Raw genomic sequence first — 16987 nt, 5'->3', positions numbered from 1 at the left:
TTAATTGGTTGAAATTCAAATTTAGAGAATGAAAAATAAAGGCCAATATATCTTCGATTTATTTCAATTGGCAACGAGAGTGTCAATATGAGCAACTGTTAAAAGAAGGATAAATGGGCACATGAATACTTTGCATAAAACATGGTTATGATGTAAAATTGTGAGTTGGAGATGAATATGAACCAAATGAAAACAATGAAATAAGTAGGGCAAAAATAGTGCGTGACATAACACAATTAACTATATTGTTTTCAAGAAAACAAGTCGGAGTCAAATTTGAAAATGACAAGGGGGCATGTGATTAACTAATTTAAATTGAATGATTATCAGTCAATTCTTTAAGAAATGGGAACATATTGACACCCAGAAATGATGAATTTTTTTATTATAATTGAGAGGCAACAGTCTTAATCGATTATAGCAGAGTTTGGCGAACAATGGAAGTCATCGATGAACAGAACAATCCACAATTTGAAGAGCATCAACAACTCGCCACTGAAGTCATCGACAATAAAACATGAAAGTCATCAATGAGAGCCCTTCAAGATTTAGAAAGTTGGCCGACGGAGTCATCAACAACCAGCGGTCCACGTGAAAAACATATCCATTGGGAAGTGATGTTTATTGCCGCTCTTGTAGGATTTCTATGACTATTTATGGATAATGTTGCCAATAAGAGAATATCGTATGACTTCTTTGCCACCAACAAGATCACGATGTTATTTCTTTATTCAAATTTAGTAACCGTTGGTAGATAGTTATGAATACTCAAGTGATACTCATTGTAAAAGCCCCTTCAATCAATTGAATAACTTCTCGCAATTCACATGAACGGTCGTAATTGCCTCCGGTCTCGGCATTTTTAAATTTCTTGCCGTTTACTTTCCTATCAAAAATCAACAAATGACCTTTTCGCAACGTTATGTCGATTCGCTTATTGAGCCATATTTCATCGACTCTTTCGATGAAACCGTTAAAATATGTCTCGAGTTTTGAGCCCGAAGCGAAATTGTAAATATTCCGAATCGAATATTTGTGGACAATATCCGTGGAAATTTTTTGTGGATATAAAATCTGCATGCAAGATTGTGAATATCTGCAGTGGAAATATATATTCTATGTTTGGTATATCTCAAATCTTGATCAATAACAGAACTTATCTGTTGGAGTAAACAAAAGAGAACCTACGTTGGAGAGTCGGGCAATTTTGAAAAGTCCAACTTGGACTTGGTCAAAGAAAGGAAAGGTGATAAGACCAATCTGGGTTTGTTGATTTGTCCACGTTGAAGTCAACTTTGAGGAGGACTCCGTAGTGGAATATATATTGATACATATGTGCATAATATAAGTCAGAGGACGAAGATTAGTACGTGACCTTGAAGCACCGATTTCGTGTGAGTGCTTGGTGTGCCGAAGTTGACGCAGAGTTCTTGAAGCACCGTTTGTCGAGTGCTTGCTCGTGGGATTTATTCCGTGGAATTACATTAAGTATTCAAGCGTCAAAGCCGATTAAATCTTGTGAGTTTAAGATTTGTTTTAATTCCTTTGCGAGATTGAGAGATTATTTCGTTAGAAATTTGGGGCTAAACACCGTGTGCATTCTTGAATGTAATTGGGGCCCGAGAAATACTAAGAGTGTTCGAGTGACTCGAGTGTGGTTCAGTAATCTCCGTGTATCGCTCGTTCTATAGTGGAATTCGTGCTGCTCTCCCCCTGGACGTAGGTCTCTACGATAGAACCGCGTACATCCGGTGTCCGATTTATTTTCTTGTTCTGTCTATTTTATTGTTCGATCGCTTGTTCCGCGCAAATGAAACAACTTGGCTCTTCTCTAATACGGCAAACTGTGACCGGCTATCGCCCATTTTTGTTTCGAACACAAGTCGATCATAAACCGGGATTCCTTGACGGGCGGCCAAAAACCAAATATCTTTCAAAGTATCGTTTGGCCAGATAGAATAGTAAACAGGAGTATACAGGACATTAGGAAGGAGTTAACTGTCGAAAACGACGGCGCGAGAGAGAGGGGCCACGACGATGCCAAACATAATTTGAATGAGTCCGATGTGAAATGCCACCGCTAGACTGGACTGTACCGACTCCGTTCAAACTCGGATCCAAAAGTCTCGGCTGGAGAATCGACGTGAACCGAAGGGAAACTCGTGAAAAGGAGTGGTCATGATTAACTTTGCCAGTGGACGCGTGTGCGCGCCATTGCCCGCCACGTGTTTGACATTGCCCCGAAGTTGCCTCCTTAGGAGACGAGGCACCATTGTCGGGAACCCTAATTGATTTTGTCGTGTTGTCGGGCGGTGAATTATTAATTAGTGATAAGACACTTCGTTAATCATCTTTCGGTGGTGCCCATGTAAATTTGCTTTCCTTTCATCGATGCAAGAGTTACCAACAAAACCTTAAAAATATTGTAACTGTGCAAATTTAATTTTAAACCTTTTTTTTGCCACTTGAATCATAATTTTTTTTCATTTGTGCTACCATCTAGCTAATTTTGACCGGCCGACACTAACATTGAAGATTTTTATTAATATTTTTATTTTCCTTTTCCTTTTCCTTTTCTTTTTACTTTTTTCTTTTCTTTCTCTTTTTTTTTCCGTTTCTTCTTCCCTTCTTCCTTCTCCCTTTAACCGGGCATCGAAATAGAAAAAAAAAAATAAGAATTCGAAAAAATTTGAAAAATATTATTGAAAATTATCCACGTCAGATCTTGGTGCGTCACGTAAGACGGACGGTTTTCACGTCGCCGATTTTCAACAAAAATTGATCGAATGGACCGAATTGACATAAATGTAAAGAGTTTAAGACTCAATTGATAAAAAAATAAAAGATTTAGAACTGAATTGGCACAAATACGAAGGATTTTTGTAATTTTCCCTTTCATTAATCACCGTGATGGACTGTCCTTCATTGACCGCCCAAGATCATGTTTTAAAATGCGGGGTTTACTTAACACAAAAAAAAAAAAAAATCACAACAATATGCATGGTTACTTTTTTCCAAATAGTACTGCTTCCAGAAAGTTATCCTAGCCACATAATTGCGAGCTATTAATATGGGCTCGAGTCAATGCCTGCGAGTCCTTAGTCAACACTTTTTGGTTTTTGGGTGGTGCACAATGAGGACTAATGGTCTCTGGGATTTGCGCGGTGGAAAAATCATCAACACTGAGAGTCCACGCAATAAATGCTGCTAAGGTTATCTTGTTGCATGTTCTTTTCAGACGAAGGGGTGAAACCCAAGAAAGACAGGGGAAAAGAACAGATCATCGCGCAATCCGTCGTGCACGGCGAAACGAACCATTGCGTGATTACACTCATTCATAATGATTGCTTCGTGCATGGCGATCGAGTTCACAAGATCCCGATCCAATCTAACACGCCTAAATCTATGTGGGTTGTTGACTAAATTGGATGATGGCCCCCTTAAATGAGAGGGGGGCAGTGCATCCCAATTGACCAAACATGAGCCACCATGAGAAAGCAGGCCACGCCTCCTTGGTCATGGATTTTAAAAGAATGACCGGTGGCTTTTGGATCCATTCTCTGTCCTTTGTAGCCTTTTGCTTTTCCTCATTCGCAATCACTGCAAAACAGGACATTGCAAGATGCATGCATCGGGAGAATTACCAATAGAAGTTTCAAATTTAGTGCAATTATGTCAATTCAGTCATAAGCCGGATGAACCGAATTGGTACAAACATAGTAGATTTAGCATTTATTATTATTATTTTTTGGTAATTTTTCCGGCATGCATCCTCTCCTTCCTTCCTTCCTCCACCTTCCCATGAATTCAATTTCAATGGCATTCTATGCAACAAACTTCTTTATATGCAATGATGAGGTGCCCCAAAAAAAACCTAATATTGAACTTTTAGCATGTGCCCTTTTTCCTCTCCCCCTTGCTATTTTCCACCAAGCCATTTGATTTTATTAAAATTTCTAGACGGTCCCCACCTTCCAAATCTTCACATGAGCATCAAAAGTTTCCTAGGAGACGGGGAAAACAGCCAAAACCAGCTCAAAACACAAGACCAAACCCCAGACACACACACCCCCACAACCCAAAACCAAAGATTGGTCACTCACCTCACAAATTTTTCATACCATGCCCCAAAAAGCCAATCGAAAAACATCGAACGTATTTCAGGAAAGAACGACAAAACAGCAGCTTTTGGAAAGGGGCTTTTTTCCGTAAGCATCCCCTTCTTTATCCTCACATCAATATATGGTTATGAATATCTGATCCTGAGAGACCATATGTACAAAAGAAGATCCTAGGAAAGCTGTGGTAATGAGACAAGGTGAGTGCTGGGTGTTTAATGTAGTTTTGTTCTCTCTACTTCCCTTTCTTGCCCGCAGACTGTCTGAACTGGTAGTTGAGCTTTTTTTTTTTTCTTCCTTCTTCAGTTTTGTTCCTTTGTCTTGCCCTGAGAAGGGTAGATAGATATGGACTACTGACCCTTCAATCCCCTCTCCCCCCCACCCCACAAAACAAAACAAAAAAAAAACGATCTAACCTACAGCACCACCCATGTTTTTAAACCCGCATATTGTTCTCAATCTCTCCCCCACACCATCACCAAAGCCCAGCCAAGCCATCTCTCTCTCTCTCTCTAGATAAACACAGGCTGAGACCAATAAATACTGACAAGTGAGCCTCGCACACAGACATTCACTCGCTCTCCTCACACTGTCCTGGAAGCAGCACAACCTCCGAAGTCGTTTCCCAGAAATAAAAAAAAAGGGGGGGAATAGAAAGAACTTTTGCATTGCAAAGGTCTTTTGCTTTTTCCTGCTGTAATGGCACCTAAGAATGATGGCTCGGCTAAGAGGGTTATGAACAAAGGGGCGTGGACGGCTGAAGAAGACAGCAAGCTCTCTCAGTACATCGAAATCCATGGTGCCAAGAGGTGGAAGACCATTGCAGCCAAATCAGGTAATAACTTTGTATACCATCAAGATTCTATCTTCTCTTTCCTGTTCTTTGCATTTTTTTTTTTTCAGGTTCAGCTTAATAACTTGCTCACGAGTCGATACAATGTGATTTTTTTGTATGTTTTGGAATGATGGGTTTCTGTTCTTTTTCATCTTTTCAGGTCTGAACAGATGTGGGAAGAGTTGTCGATTGAGATGGTTGAATTATCTCAGACCCAATATCAAGAGAGGCAACATATCAGATGAAGAAGAAGACTTGATACTTAGGCTTCACAAGCTGCTTGGCAACAGGTTGGACCATGATTCTTCTTTAGGATTTTCTTAAAAAAACATTTCTTTGATGGGTGACGTGACCAAGTATCTAGAGGACATTCGTTCATAAGATTAGTTTCTTTACAATGTGTATCAGTTTCAGCAGAGTGACAGAACTGTAGAAAAATTATTACTGCTGTAGTTAAATTAATGCACATTGTGTCTTTGATTTTAGGTGGTCGTTGATTGCTGGGAGACTTCCAGGAAGAACTGACAATGAAATCAAGAACTACTGGAATTCTCATTTGAGCAAGAAAATAAATCAAAAGCAAAAAACGCAAGAAGTTTCGACAGTGCAGGAAACTACGCCGCAGCTCAAATCACAGGGTATGGCACCCATGAAGGAAGAGGGGGCTAAGATTGTGGGGAGCTCCGAGCCCACTTTTGATGTGAATGAGTTTTTTGACTTCTCCGCCGAAGGATCCTCTGGTCTCGAGTGGGTCAATAAGTTCCTCGAGCTCGACGAGGACCAATGGTTCACTGATAAGAGGTGAAACCAGTTAGAGAGAGGTTTGACGTGTGCTCCTCTTCGAAAGGTCACTAAATTTGTCCATATTTAATTATAACATCCGGATTTTTCGAGCAGTAACGGACTATGCATTCACTTTATTCGGTTTTGAGCAGTCTGGCTCTAAATTCGATTCTACAGCAATGGATTTCCTCGTTCGACTAACACCGAGTATATAATTATGCAGCTCTTGCATGTAATAATCTTCACAGACGAAAGAAAGCAGTTCAGAGAACATAGTCTCTAGGAAAAAATGCATCTGAACCTCTTATTTCACCAAACCAAACACACAGAATCTGTTTTAAACCATGAAAGCGACTGATGAACTTTTTATGGAGGCAACAACATCAAAGTTTTCTCTACCATAGTGAGTGGTCCCCTAGTTCTAGCCAGCGCTCGGCAAAAGCAGCCACCTTCTAGTTTTGTTTAAAAGACAATAGATGGCAATTTTCATCGGACAGATAATAACAAGACAAGAAACCTTCAGGACCTTTTCCTTGTAGAGGGTCGCTTAAACTTTGTTTGAAGCCCGAATTTTCAAAATTCTGATCGTTGGTCCTCCAAAAACGATTCTCGTGAACGGACTGCATTATCCTGACATGAACAATCTATCTCTGACCGTGCTGAATTTTCAATTCGATTCTTGCTCGTCCTAAAACAATTCTTTGCACGCGGACTGCATTATTCCGACATGGCTAGCTTGAATACCGTTAATTCTCTCTATTGAAGTTTTTCATCTTCGTTCCTGTATTCTTTCCTCTTTTCTCCTTAAATAGTTGGATTACTTGCTGTACTGGGTCAACATCAAAGCCAAAATTAAGCATGTTGGTGCAAATTTTAGTGTCCTCTAAAAGCGCTAATCTGAGAAAGCATGGCCTTTAATACTTACAATTTGGTCTGAGCATAAGATTGATTACCTCGGCATTCTTTTGCTGCCTCACTTTTGGGAGGAATCCCGTTTTTAAGACAGAAAGTTCCACTTAAGTGACTGAAGTCATTATAGAGGCGATACATGATGCGTTTCTATAAACAAAAGGACACGACCTGGCCCTTTTGGATTCTTCATTGATTTAACTGTCTGTACATGCTCTGTTTTGATCTCTGAGGTTGGATTAGGTTAGGACACGACCTGGTCCGACCAGATCCTTAAGCACCAATGGAGGAATCACCACGTGACACGATGGAGTACTGATTTCCGTGCCATCCTTTTCGGTTGGCCAAGGGAAATACAAAAATGAAGTTCAGCGACAATCAAGCAACAGTGTACCTTTACATTGGATGCGGAAGTCTATGCTTCCGACTCATTTTCTAATCAGTAATTGCTGCAGAACAATAATTGATGAAGGTGGTGGTCACAGTACAAATTGATGGTCCTGTTTCTCACACAAAACAATAATGCTGTACAGTGGGGCATTCTTAGAGATTGTTTCTGTACACCTCAATGTCATATGGAGTTTGAAGCCATACCAACTCGCTGTATCTGCCGCATGCTCTTAAAGAGTGTTCCACCAAGTGGGTGGTCGTCTCGCTGCAGAAGGTCGACATAAAGCTTCAGAAACCAGCAGAGATGATGCATGCATGCACAAGGTGCACAAAATTTCCTTGACAACACGAGATCGGCTTTTACTATTAGACATGATGGGAAGTGGATAGCACCGAATGCACTCACCAAGGCGACGGAAGAACTGAGTGAAGTTAAGCGAGGGTGGGCATAGACAAAGATTTTCTAGCCTGGTCCCCAGGCCAGGTCCGCCTATTGGTCGGAACGTACTTCGTTCCAAAGCAGTGAGTTCTAGGTGCAAGTTAAAATCAAGCCTGGGGCAGAGGCAGTTGTGGATCCACAGTAGAATCTAGTGAAGCGTATTCTCAGCCAATCAAATTCATGTCCGCACTTGTCTCCCAACCCCGAGAAAGTTAGTAATTAGGATGAGCAAACGTACCTGCAACATTAGTCATGCATAATTCATATGTTTCCCCCGTGGTATCCTAGGGCTGTCATTGATTCTGAAGTACTGCCAAAATCTGTCGTAGTCTCAAATAACAGGGCTGTCGTTTTCGGAGAGTGCAAATTAATCGCTTCTGCTAATTTTGCATAAGTTTATCCATCTGATCTCAAGCACGCTCTTTGACTTCAGACCACAGCAAAAAGAGAGAAAGTTACTATGCTGACGGGAGAGAGATCTGATTCAACCTGCTAAACCAAATAGAATGCAGAATCATGTGGAACAAATCATATCTGAGTGGTCTTGGATTCCACAGAAAATGCTTTTGCACCATCTTCACATTGGCTTGTATCTGCATATACTTCCTCATAGGAATCGCCAATAGTATCTCCTTTAGTTTTGGAATATCCTTCTCTGCCACGATGACAGAGAAAGCACTCCAATCTAGGACTTCATTCAAAGGAGGAACAAAGTTGTCAGCGATTATAACCGGAACACATTCGTAGTATATTGCCTCGACAATCCTGGGGCTGTTAACTTCATAACCCATGGGGCATATACAGTATTTGCTAGACTTCATGTGTACTACATAAGACATGTTCCGGGAGACTCTATTGGGCAGAGGCCCATAAATTCTCATGTCTTCATCTTTATCTTGCCAGAACTTGAGAAGAGTGGGACGTACCCGACCATGCATGTTTCCAGCAAAGAATGCAAGAATGGGGCGCTGAGACACTCTCTTACCACCAACATATCTAAGAGGCTTCCTTGGGGTTCTTATTGTCGTCTCTGCTAGGGAAACATCCCTTCCAGCAGAAAAAATTCCTTCTGATAGATCAGCATTACATAGAGCTTTTATGGTGTTTTTCCTTAGTTCCTCATGCTCAGTCACTGTGTATGGACCCTGCAAGACTAGAATAGATTAGAGGAATATTTGATGAAAATTTGTTTTGGTAATTCAAGTACATTGATATTCAAACTGGGGAACAAAATAGAGTATGAATCTCTCTCTCCCTCTCCCCCAGCATGAAAATCCACACCAGAAACTCCATTTTGTTATGGCCGGCACATGGCGCGTCCAATGAGAAAGCACGCCATCCGGAATTCGGCTGTTAAATGCGACCGGCCTTTACCTCTGTAAATATCTAACATGTGACTTCCAAGCTACAAAGCTTAAGTACTGACATCAAGTTTCTCTGTACATTATCAACCCACCAAATTTACCTAAGGAGTTTTTGTTAAACTGATTAAATGACTCCTCAGTTAATATTCCTAGATGCTCGTTATACTCTGAGAATGGTGAAACCTTTTTAAAGACTTGCCTATTTTAAACTTTAAAGAAGAAATGGTACATCTGGTAGCATAAAGAGACATCAAGAATCTGTAAGCATTGAAAAAGAAATGACGCTGTTTCAAGAAAAACTCATTGTTGAAATTTTATGGCAAGCTCACTTAACGGTGACATTTTGAAGATCCACATCAGTCTGCATCACATCAGGATCAAAATGGCAAATATAGTTTTTGTCAATGAATTTAGACTCCCATACCCAGTCATGACAAGCAACGAGGAAATGATCCGACCCATGTGTCCTATTCCAGAAAGGATATTTTGCAGCAATCCAATTCACATGATCTCTCAAGAAAATCGATAGCGGTCTCATATTATGAGAGTCAGGCACATAAAGTGCCTTCTGCAACTGGCGTGCACTGTAAGCTAGATAGAACAAGTGAGCCTTTTCAGGATCCCTCGTGACAAATTGGCGGTTCCCCTCCATGTGCTTCATGAACCAACCTTCCGAAGCATAGATTCCCCTGAGGTAGGGTTGGTGGAAAATTGGACGTCGTCCATCTGGATATATATAAACCTTGAGTATTTGTTCCATCAATTCGTAGCTCCTGAAGTTGAATTTAAAATGCAACTCAATCTCCAATTAACTAGACGAGGAAAAATAGAAGCATTGATAGACTCGCAACATCAAAATTAAATCAGTTGAGAGCCTGTTAAAACTCAATTACGCTTGGCCTTCAATTTGAAGTGAGTTTACATAGATAAAAGTGTTTATTAGATTATACCATCCAGCCATAAAAATGATAAACCGAGAACACCGCTTCCAAGTTTTCCATCATGTATACCTCATACTGGACTCTGCGGGCCACATAAAATCATTCTGTCACTTACTGACACATCCAACACTCCCAGGGTATCTGCCAGTACATACACAATTTCCTTGGTTTTATGTAGGCCAGTGTGATCCTTCGCAGCATTTTTATTTCAAATTTGAGCAACTCCCACGTTCAAGATTATTTAGAATTAGAATAATATTGAGTTTGTACACATGAACATTTTCCCTAGTTAGCCCGTTTGCTGGGCACCCCTTAAAATCAGATTTTACTGTAAAAGTAAATAGTGACTTGGCGTTGAAATGTTAGACTCAACAGTGGGATGACTCCCTTTCTTTACACTCTTTCTTGTCATCTCTACAATCCAAAATTAAGTTCAACAATATTGTGGATACCTATAAAAATAAGACGAAATAAGGGCTTTTCAAGTTATAGGAAGGAGAGTAGGGAGTGTAGAATGTGCAAGTGGGTTTTAAATGTTTTTACCCACTCCCACTATTTTTATTTTTTGTTCCCTTCTAATAAGATTCTTCTAGTGTTATATGATCCATCTAGTTTCTAATTTTTTCATTTTTCATCCATTTATTTTCTTTTTACTGTGGATGTGTTTATTGTATTTATGTAAAAGTAGAAACATAAATAACTTCTAAAATATATTATGGTTCCACCTGCATCCAATTGAAATGCATTTTACATCTATCATTTAGCTATAATCACTTCGAATTAGTTTCTTTAAATGTTTGTAGAATCTCTTCTCTTTTTTTTTTTTTTTTCTATTTCTATCTATAGCAAATAGGGAAGTTAAATAAATACGATGAGCAATACTAATGTTTACTTGCATAGGCAAGCTGAACAAAATTATCCCAATTATGTCGATATTTATTTTAAACAAAAGAAGGAAGTCTTGCTAATTTTATGGTTCTCATTATAGGATTAACATACTAGGTCTATTGACGTTATATTCTTCTTCTTTGGCACTTTAATTTATCACTTTCTATGTGCCACCCTCTTTATACTTCACAAGTGTAGTTATAGCCATACGGAAAATAATTTTCTCAATGAGTAAACAGAAATTATCAATGAGCGTCTCGCTTTATTTAGAATACATATATTATGTTATTAAAGACCATCAAGAAATGACTCCACCATCTATCTCAAGTTAAATTACAAAGTATATGCTTATATCATCATTACATTTGTATACTATCTTATGAATAAGAAACCAATAAACTTTGCCAATAGAAGATGATCGTGCGCAGTGAAATGCGTGGATGTTGCTAGCATCTGTAATAATTGAGCCACTTGACAACATTGACGGTTGTCTTAACCTACAAATCATAATTGAGATCTATATATGAAAGGCTTGATAGCCATCACCAGCATATCATTGAACATATCATCCCAAGTCCTTAATATCCATGTTCTTTTTCCATCAAGATTTAATCACAGGAAAATTCCAAATCGGGACCTAAAATGCTCTTTTTTTCTCAAATAAGGACTTGAAGTGAACCATGTTTCAAAAAAAGACCGGAAGTGCTCTCATTGTTTCAAAAAAGGGCTGACCAAGAGTATTTTCGTCATTGACTCTTTTTTTTTATTTTTTCCTTCTTTTCTTTTTCCCATTTCTTTTTCTTTTCTTTGTTGCGGCCGACGAGGGATGACCTTGCCTAGCCTCACCAGTGGCCGCCCGTAACTTGAGATCGGCCACCGGCGAAAAGGGAAAAAAACAAAGGAAAAAGGAAGAAAAAAGGAAAAAAATAATGAAGAAAGGAAAAAAATATAAAATAAAAAAAGTAAATGTCAAAAATGCCTTTGGTCGGGCCCTTCTTTGAAACAATGAGACCACTTTAGGCCCTTATTTGAGAAAATGAGGCATTTCGGACCTTTATTTGGAATTTTCCCTTTAATCAATTACGAAACTAGCAGTGTAAACTTATTGAAATTAGTGGTGGTAATTTTCTGAAGAATCTTTTTAATGCCCATGACCACCCTCATTTTTTGTGTACCTCAACAGTGATTACATTCTGGCAACAAGGATTCGGGTGAAACTAAGGCATTCTAGTCCTGTAAGGACAGATAGAAAAAATAAACTTCAAGGGTCTAATTCATATATATCCAAACTTCAGAGGGCAAATACTATTTCCCCCCATTAGTGGATGATCTAGAAGATGTAGAAAGATTTCATGTAGGTATTTCCATCTCGGTTGCATGAATCTTCCTCACTCAACTTTCACCCATTGAGTCAACCCACCACGTGTAACTGGAGATTTCTCTATTTGATTTCTTATCAAGTGCACGAAATGAAACATTTGGGGAAAATCAAGTTTTTCTTAGGAGTAATGCAAAGTGTTAGATAGAACGTACCTTTTGAAGACAGAAATATTTCTAAATAACGGAGCATACAAATTTGGAACATCAGTAACTGGTGGAGCATGTGCAATCGCCTTTTTTGCATATACCAATGCCTCATGAGGTGGCAAAGACCATAAGCCTCTCTACATAAGATACATGAAACAAGCTTTAGACAATCTCATAGCTTATCCATGATTATTCACAAAGAATAGAGTTCCATCCGGGAGTAATTTTACCTGCAAATGTGGTGGGGACACGTATCTTTTAGGAGGAGGGGGAGGAGGGGAAGCAAGAAAAGGGAGAGGTGAGGATAAAATCTTTTCTTCTTCCAATATGTTGATCTTCTCTGATAAATTAGACTGCAGCTTTTCTTCTAGAGTTACTGCAGGTATCTCCTCCTCAACTGACACGAACTGAGTTAAGTTAGTTGAAGCATTTACAGAAGTGACTGGGGCAGCTGGAACTAGGTGAGATTGTTCAACCCTTGCACCATTGACAGTCTCACTCAAATGGGCGGTTCCATTGAAAATAGCATGTGGAAAAATTGTTACGGAAGGAGAGAAGAACCATGTGTCCAGTGTATAAGGGAAGATGATGTTTGGAAGCAGAACACTGGCTAAAGTCATGATGACTCCGAAAAAGAAAATCTTTCTCCAGTCAATTCTTCTACCAATACAAAGCCGAAAGAGCTCCCCCATCAGTGCAAGAGCAATCTGTGGTAAAAATTTTCTCATCTCACTATGCAAGAAACTTCAATTTTGCCACTCAATAGAGGAACGACCAGCTTATCCCTTTGTCTCAAGTATGTGCACATCATGCAAACAATCTTCCAGAAGGAAACACAGTCAAGATTGGTGAAGTCCACACTATCCACACCTAGACAAGCAAATAAAATGGTGTAAATGCCCTTAATTAGCATATGACTTGGATTATCAGTAAGAGCTGTCAACCACCAATTCAACAACCATCATAGTCGGTAAATAGACGAAACAAAGTCATATAATTGAAGAAACTAGAAAATCTTCGAAGTTATCATACTGTATCCTCGTATTATCTTCATCGCGCTTCCTATGTTTACAGATGGTTACGCGTTTGACGAAACTGTAAACAGCTTCAGTGGAGGAGAAAACAAAATACCACCAGAGTGAAACCAGAACAAGGCAAGTTCATAAAGAAGGGAACTTCAAACGACCAAGTCGATCGAGAGAGAGAGAGAGGGTAAAACCGATTTCCTAGTCACTCTGCAAATGCTAATCATGCTCCCGCAAGAGATATGGTCGAGCAATATCCAGCCCAAAAACCATACGGATATCGAAATAAAAAATCCAGCGAACCTTTTGAAATCAATTCGACAAACACAAAGAGCACAACGAAAGCTGGTTGGCAAGTTAGGCAGACGATGTCGATGTCAAGCTGGCATCAATTAACTTTACACCCACTCCTCAAACAAATTCCGTCATCCTAACCAATTTCCACGGAAATCGAACGCTGACGGCTAAAGATTAGGACCCGTATCTCCAACCGGTTCTCCTTCGACTCGTTCATCCATCCAAAAAAAAAAAAAAAAACAGCAGGGGAATCCACAAGAACAAGCAGCATCGCCAGCGAGAAATCGAACGAGAAGGAACCGCGATACCTGGAGAATCGAGAACAAGCGATCGGAATCCGCAGGAGCTTGATCGGAGATGAGTCGGACTGAGCCCTGACCGATTTGGCTGAGCCCCGAAAAGAAGGCGAAAAGGGGCGAAGAGAGAGGGAGGGAGAGTCCCGCATAAGAAAGTTGAATGGAGGAAAGCAAAGCGAGCCGCACGGCGACTAACGGCTTTCGTACGCGCGTATGTATCGACTCGGCTTAAGCTCATCTCTCTCTTCGGACAAACATAAAATTACCAAAATGCCACAGTTTGCCAAAAAAAAATATAATAATAATAATAATAATATAAGTGTCACTAATATGCATGATTTTGATCAAAGGTCGTACTTAGGATAATACATAAATCTCACCATCATGCACGACTTCTTTTTTTTTTTGGTCGGAATGCACGACTTTAATCATAGATTATAGTTATATTTTCTTTCATTAGAGGATGTGGATACAAAGAAAGCATCGCAGTTTTTATTTACACACTCACATTTTCATTCGCATGAGGAAATTCTTTGGAAATCCTTCGAGCACTTCTACCTCGGCTCTACTTAACTTGATCATAGTGAAAGTTCAATGCTTGTTCTTTGTCCTTTTCTTGACGAAACCCCTAACTTGGTTTTCGAATTATGAAAATCAGAAGAAACTTACAAGAAAAGTCTGTTGTTTTTTAAAATCAAAAAGGAAAAAGAGGTGAGTGGGCGAAATAAATCTTTCAATTTCAATTTAGTCTAGATGCCTCCATTTTGTCCTTTTATTACGGTTGTGTTACTTTTACGTATACTACTTATTTGTATCTATCCAATTGTTAATTATATTATGAAACGTGATTATATATGTGTGTGTGTAAATCTTTGAGGCAAAATTACACAAATAATTCATCAATTTTGGTCCAATATGACATGTTGTCTTAGAACTTTCAACTAACTGAACTTTCAAGCATTTTCATATGAGGTGAGGACTACATTGGACATTTATTAAATAATTCATGGATCCTATTGAACAAGCTATCTAAGGATGACGTTGCATATTGGGCCAAAGTTCGTGACAACATTTCACAAATTAAAAATCTAGAGAGGAGATTGCAAATTGAATTCCACCCCATTCTTTAATAAAAAGACCAAAATAACCCTAATAATTTAATTGCAATTTGTAGTGGTGGCTCCATTCCTTCTTTTATTTATTTATTTCTATTTCTAAGGATCTAGTTGCCGCAATTGAAATGAAATATTTCACATGTTTTACTTTTTAATATCGTGGGTATCCACACACAAAAAGGCATTGCGTTTTCTTTTTTATTTTCAGATTTTACTTCTATAGAAATAAGTGTTTTCAAAAAGAGAAATTTTCAAGGAAATATATATCAACTTGCTCAATTACTACAACAAAGAATTTATCTCTTTTCATTACTATTGTCGAAATATTTCTACACACAACATGTAGGACGTTATAGAAGTACCGAAAAAGACACTAGAAAAAATCGATGTAAAAAAGTGATGTAGAATGAAGCATATTGCTAATTCTTCATAAACATTTATCAGGGGATGTTAATTTTTGTCCATCCAAAATGATGAGATCTCATTGGCATAAAAAGAAATTCTTTTTATTCAATGTTTTGATTTAATTAAGTTGCGCCTTTTAAATTTTTATATTGGAGAATGCAGCAAAGAATTTTTTTTTTTTTTTGTTTCATCAGATCATCCCATTATGTCTATATGTATATAAAAGACAACCGATAAGAAAATGTTTTACTGTGATATGCACAATAACAGCGAAAGTTTATAAGCAAGTGATTGTTTTATAAAAAAAAACATACGTCAAATTTTTTCTAGATAGTACATGATAATTCGTTCCTTTAATTTGCTTAACAACGTAGAAAATATTAATTTTTTTTAAAATTCTTCGTTTTGACAAAACTAATTCCTGCAAAGTAAACTCTAGAATGCAAACATAGTGCCTACAATCATCAAAACATAAACATGTAAAACTCTTAATTATGCCAATTAGATCCTACATAGAAATTGAAAAACTAAAAAGGAAGGAAAGTAAATAAATTTAGGACTACTGCTTTTAAATTGCAATAGAATGATTGAGGCTGATTTTGTCTTTTTAGTGGAAAGTGGGTGGATTTAGTAGCAAAGAGGGTGGAAATAGCGTCGCCCAGAATTATTTGCGACGTTATCTCAATCTCGAAAAGTAGGAGACCATATTTACCAAAGATGTCGAAATTTACCTAAGATCAATAGAAAAATGGAGGTTGCTGATTTCCAATCATGACGTGTTATATATAAGTTGGAGTGGGACCCTGAGGGTAGAATGCCTCCCTCCCGTTGACCGTTGAACATGGCTAAGGTCGCGCTGTCGGACACGTGGGTCGGAGGATGTCAACGTCCGTCCGTTTCTCTGGCAGCCAGAGCAGATGAGGGAAACGTAATCATTTGGACCAACCACCGAACGGATGATTAGGATTAATATATTTCGTACACGAGCAGATTGATGTCACTCGTATGATTTATAGTAACTCCCAAAAAACCAAAAAATTAAGTATGACCCAGGCATCGATTCCATTTTTTTTTGGGTCAAGTGGGGTCATTAGCCTTTTCACGATTTGCCTTCGTTGAGGGGACGAAGAGTGATGAACATGAGAGTTTCGACATCTTCAAACGGCAAACAGGGGCTCGTTGTTCTTATGCTCTTTATCATAAAAATCTCGAAAACATCACAGGCAAGTCAATAGCAATTATTCTTAAGAGAGAATAAAAATTTTTGCTTGGAATACCATTGAGTACAATTGAATCAAGAAACCAAAACCTCTAATACGTACCTTCGGACGCATTATTTATTGCTCAAAATATGATATAATTGGGGAATTCTCGAAATTGATCAAACAGAAGATGCTGTTTAAGAAAAATTCCAACAGAAAGATGATTCTCACGTCATAAACAATAGAAATTTACGTGAATAGTTGAATATCATATGGAATTGATTATAATAACAGGTGAGACAATAAGGTGAGAAGATAGGAAACAGATACTCCATGGGGAGTGCTAAATACATGCTTAGATGGTGCTTGGATGGAGCATTTGCGGTGGAGAATGCATCAAGTAAAATGCTCGCGATAAGAACCGGGTTTTTCTAGATTTACAGAGCCTCGTGT

The 16987-nt window shown here is 38.6% G+C and overlaps 2 protein-coding genes across 3 annotated transcripts; one reads left to right on the top strand and one right to left on the bottom strand.

Moving 5' to 3' along the window:
- Nucleotides 1-4563: 4563 nt before the first annotated feature.
- LOC115736849 (transcription factor MYB114-like) lies at nucleotides 4564-6522 on the top strand. Its single transcript, XM_030668696.2, has 4 exons — nucleotides 4564-4953; nucleotides 5114-5243; nucleotides 5440-5774; nucleotides 5960-6522. The coding sequence occupies exons 1-3, from the start codon at nucleotides 4818-4820 to the stop codon at nucleotides 5756-5758; spliced, it is 585 nt and encodes a 194-aa protein (XP_030524556.1). The 5' UTR covers nucleotides 4564-4817; the 3' UTR covers nucleotides 5759-5774; nucleotides 5960-6522.
- Nucleotides 6523-7111: 589 nt separating this feature from the next.
- Nucleotides 7112-13959, bottom strand: LOC115736846 (probable glycosyltransferase At5g03795). 2 transcript variants are annotated; one of them, XR_004014951.2, is made up of 6 exons: nucleotides 13825-13959; nucleotides 12425-13064; nucleotides 12201-12331; nucleotides 9263-9611; nucleotides 7713-8619; nucleotides 7112-7300 (listed from the first exon to the last, which is right to left on the bottom strand). XR_004014951.2 is itself a non-coding variant. In XM_030668693.2 (5 exons), the coding sequence occupies exons 2-5, from the start codon at nucleotides 12920-12922 to the stop codon at nucleotides 7933-7935; spliced, it is 1665 nt and encodes a 554-aa protein (XP_030524553.1). In that variant the 5' UTR covers nucleotides 12923-13064; nucleotides 13825-13959; the 3' UTR covers nucleotides 7112-7932. The 2 variants fall into 2 exon arrangements, 1 of the variants encoding a protein (XP_030524553.1); XM_030668693.2 differs by having other exon boundaries at nucleotides 7112-8619.
- Nucleotides 13960-16987: the final 3028 nt, after the last annotated feature.

The sequence above is a fragment of the Rhodamnia argentea genome, chromosome 9 (genome assembly GCF_020921035.1).
Source record: "Rhodamnia argentea isolate NSW1041297 chromosome 9, ASM2092103v1, whole genome shotgun sequence".
In the NCBI taxonomy this organism is placed as follows: domain Eukaryota; kingdom Viridiplantae; phylum Streptophyta; class Magnoliopsida; order Myrtales; family Myrtaceae; genus Rhodamnia; species Rhodamnia argentea.
This window is presented reverse-complemented; position numbering and strand designations above follow the sequence as displayed.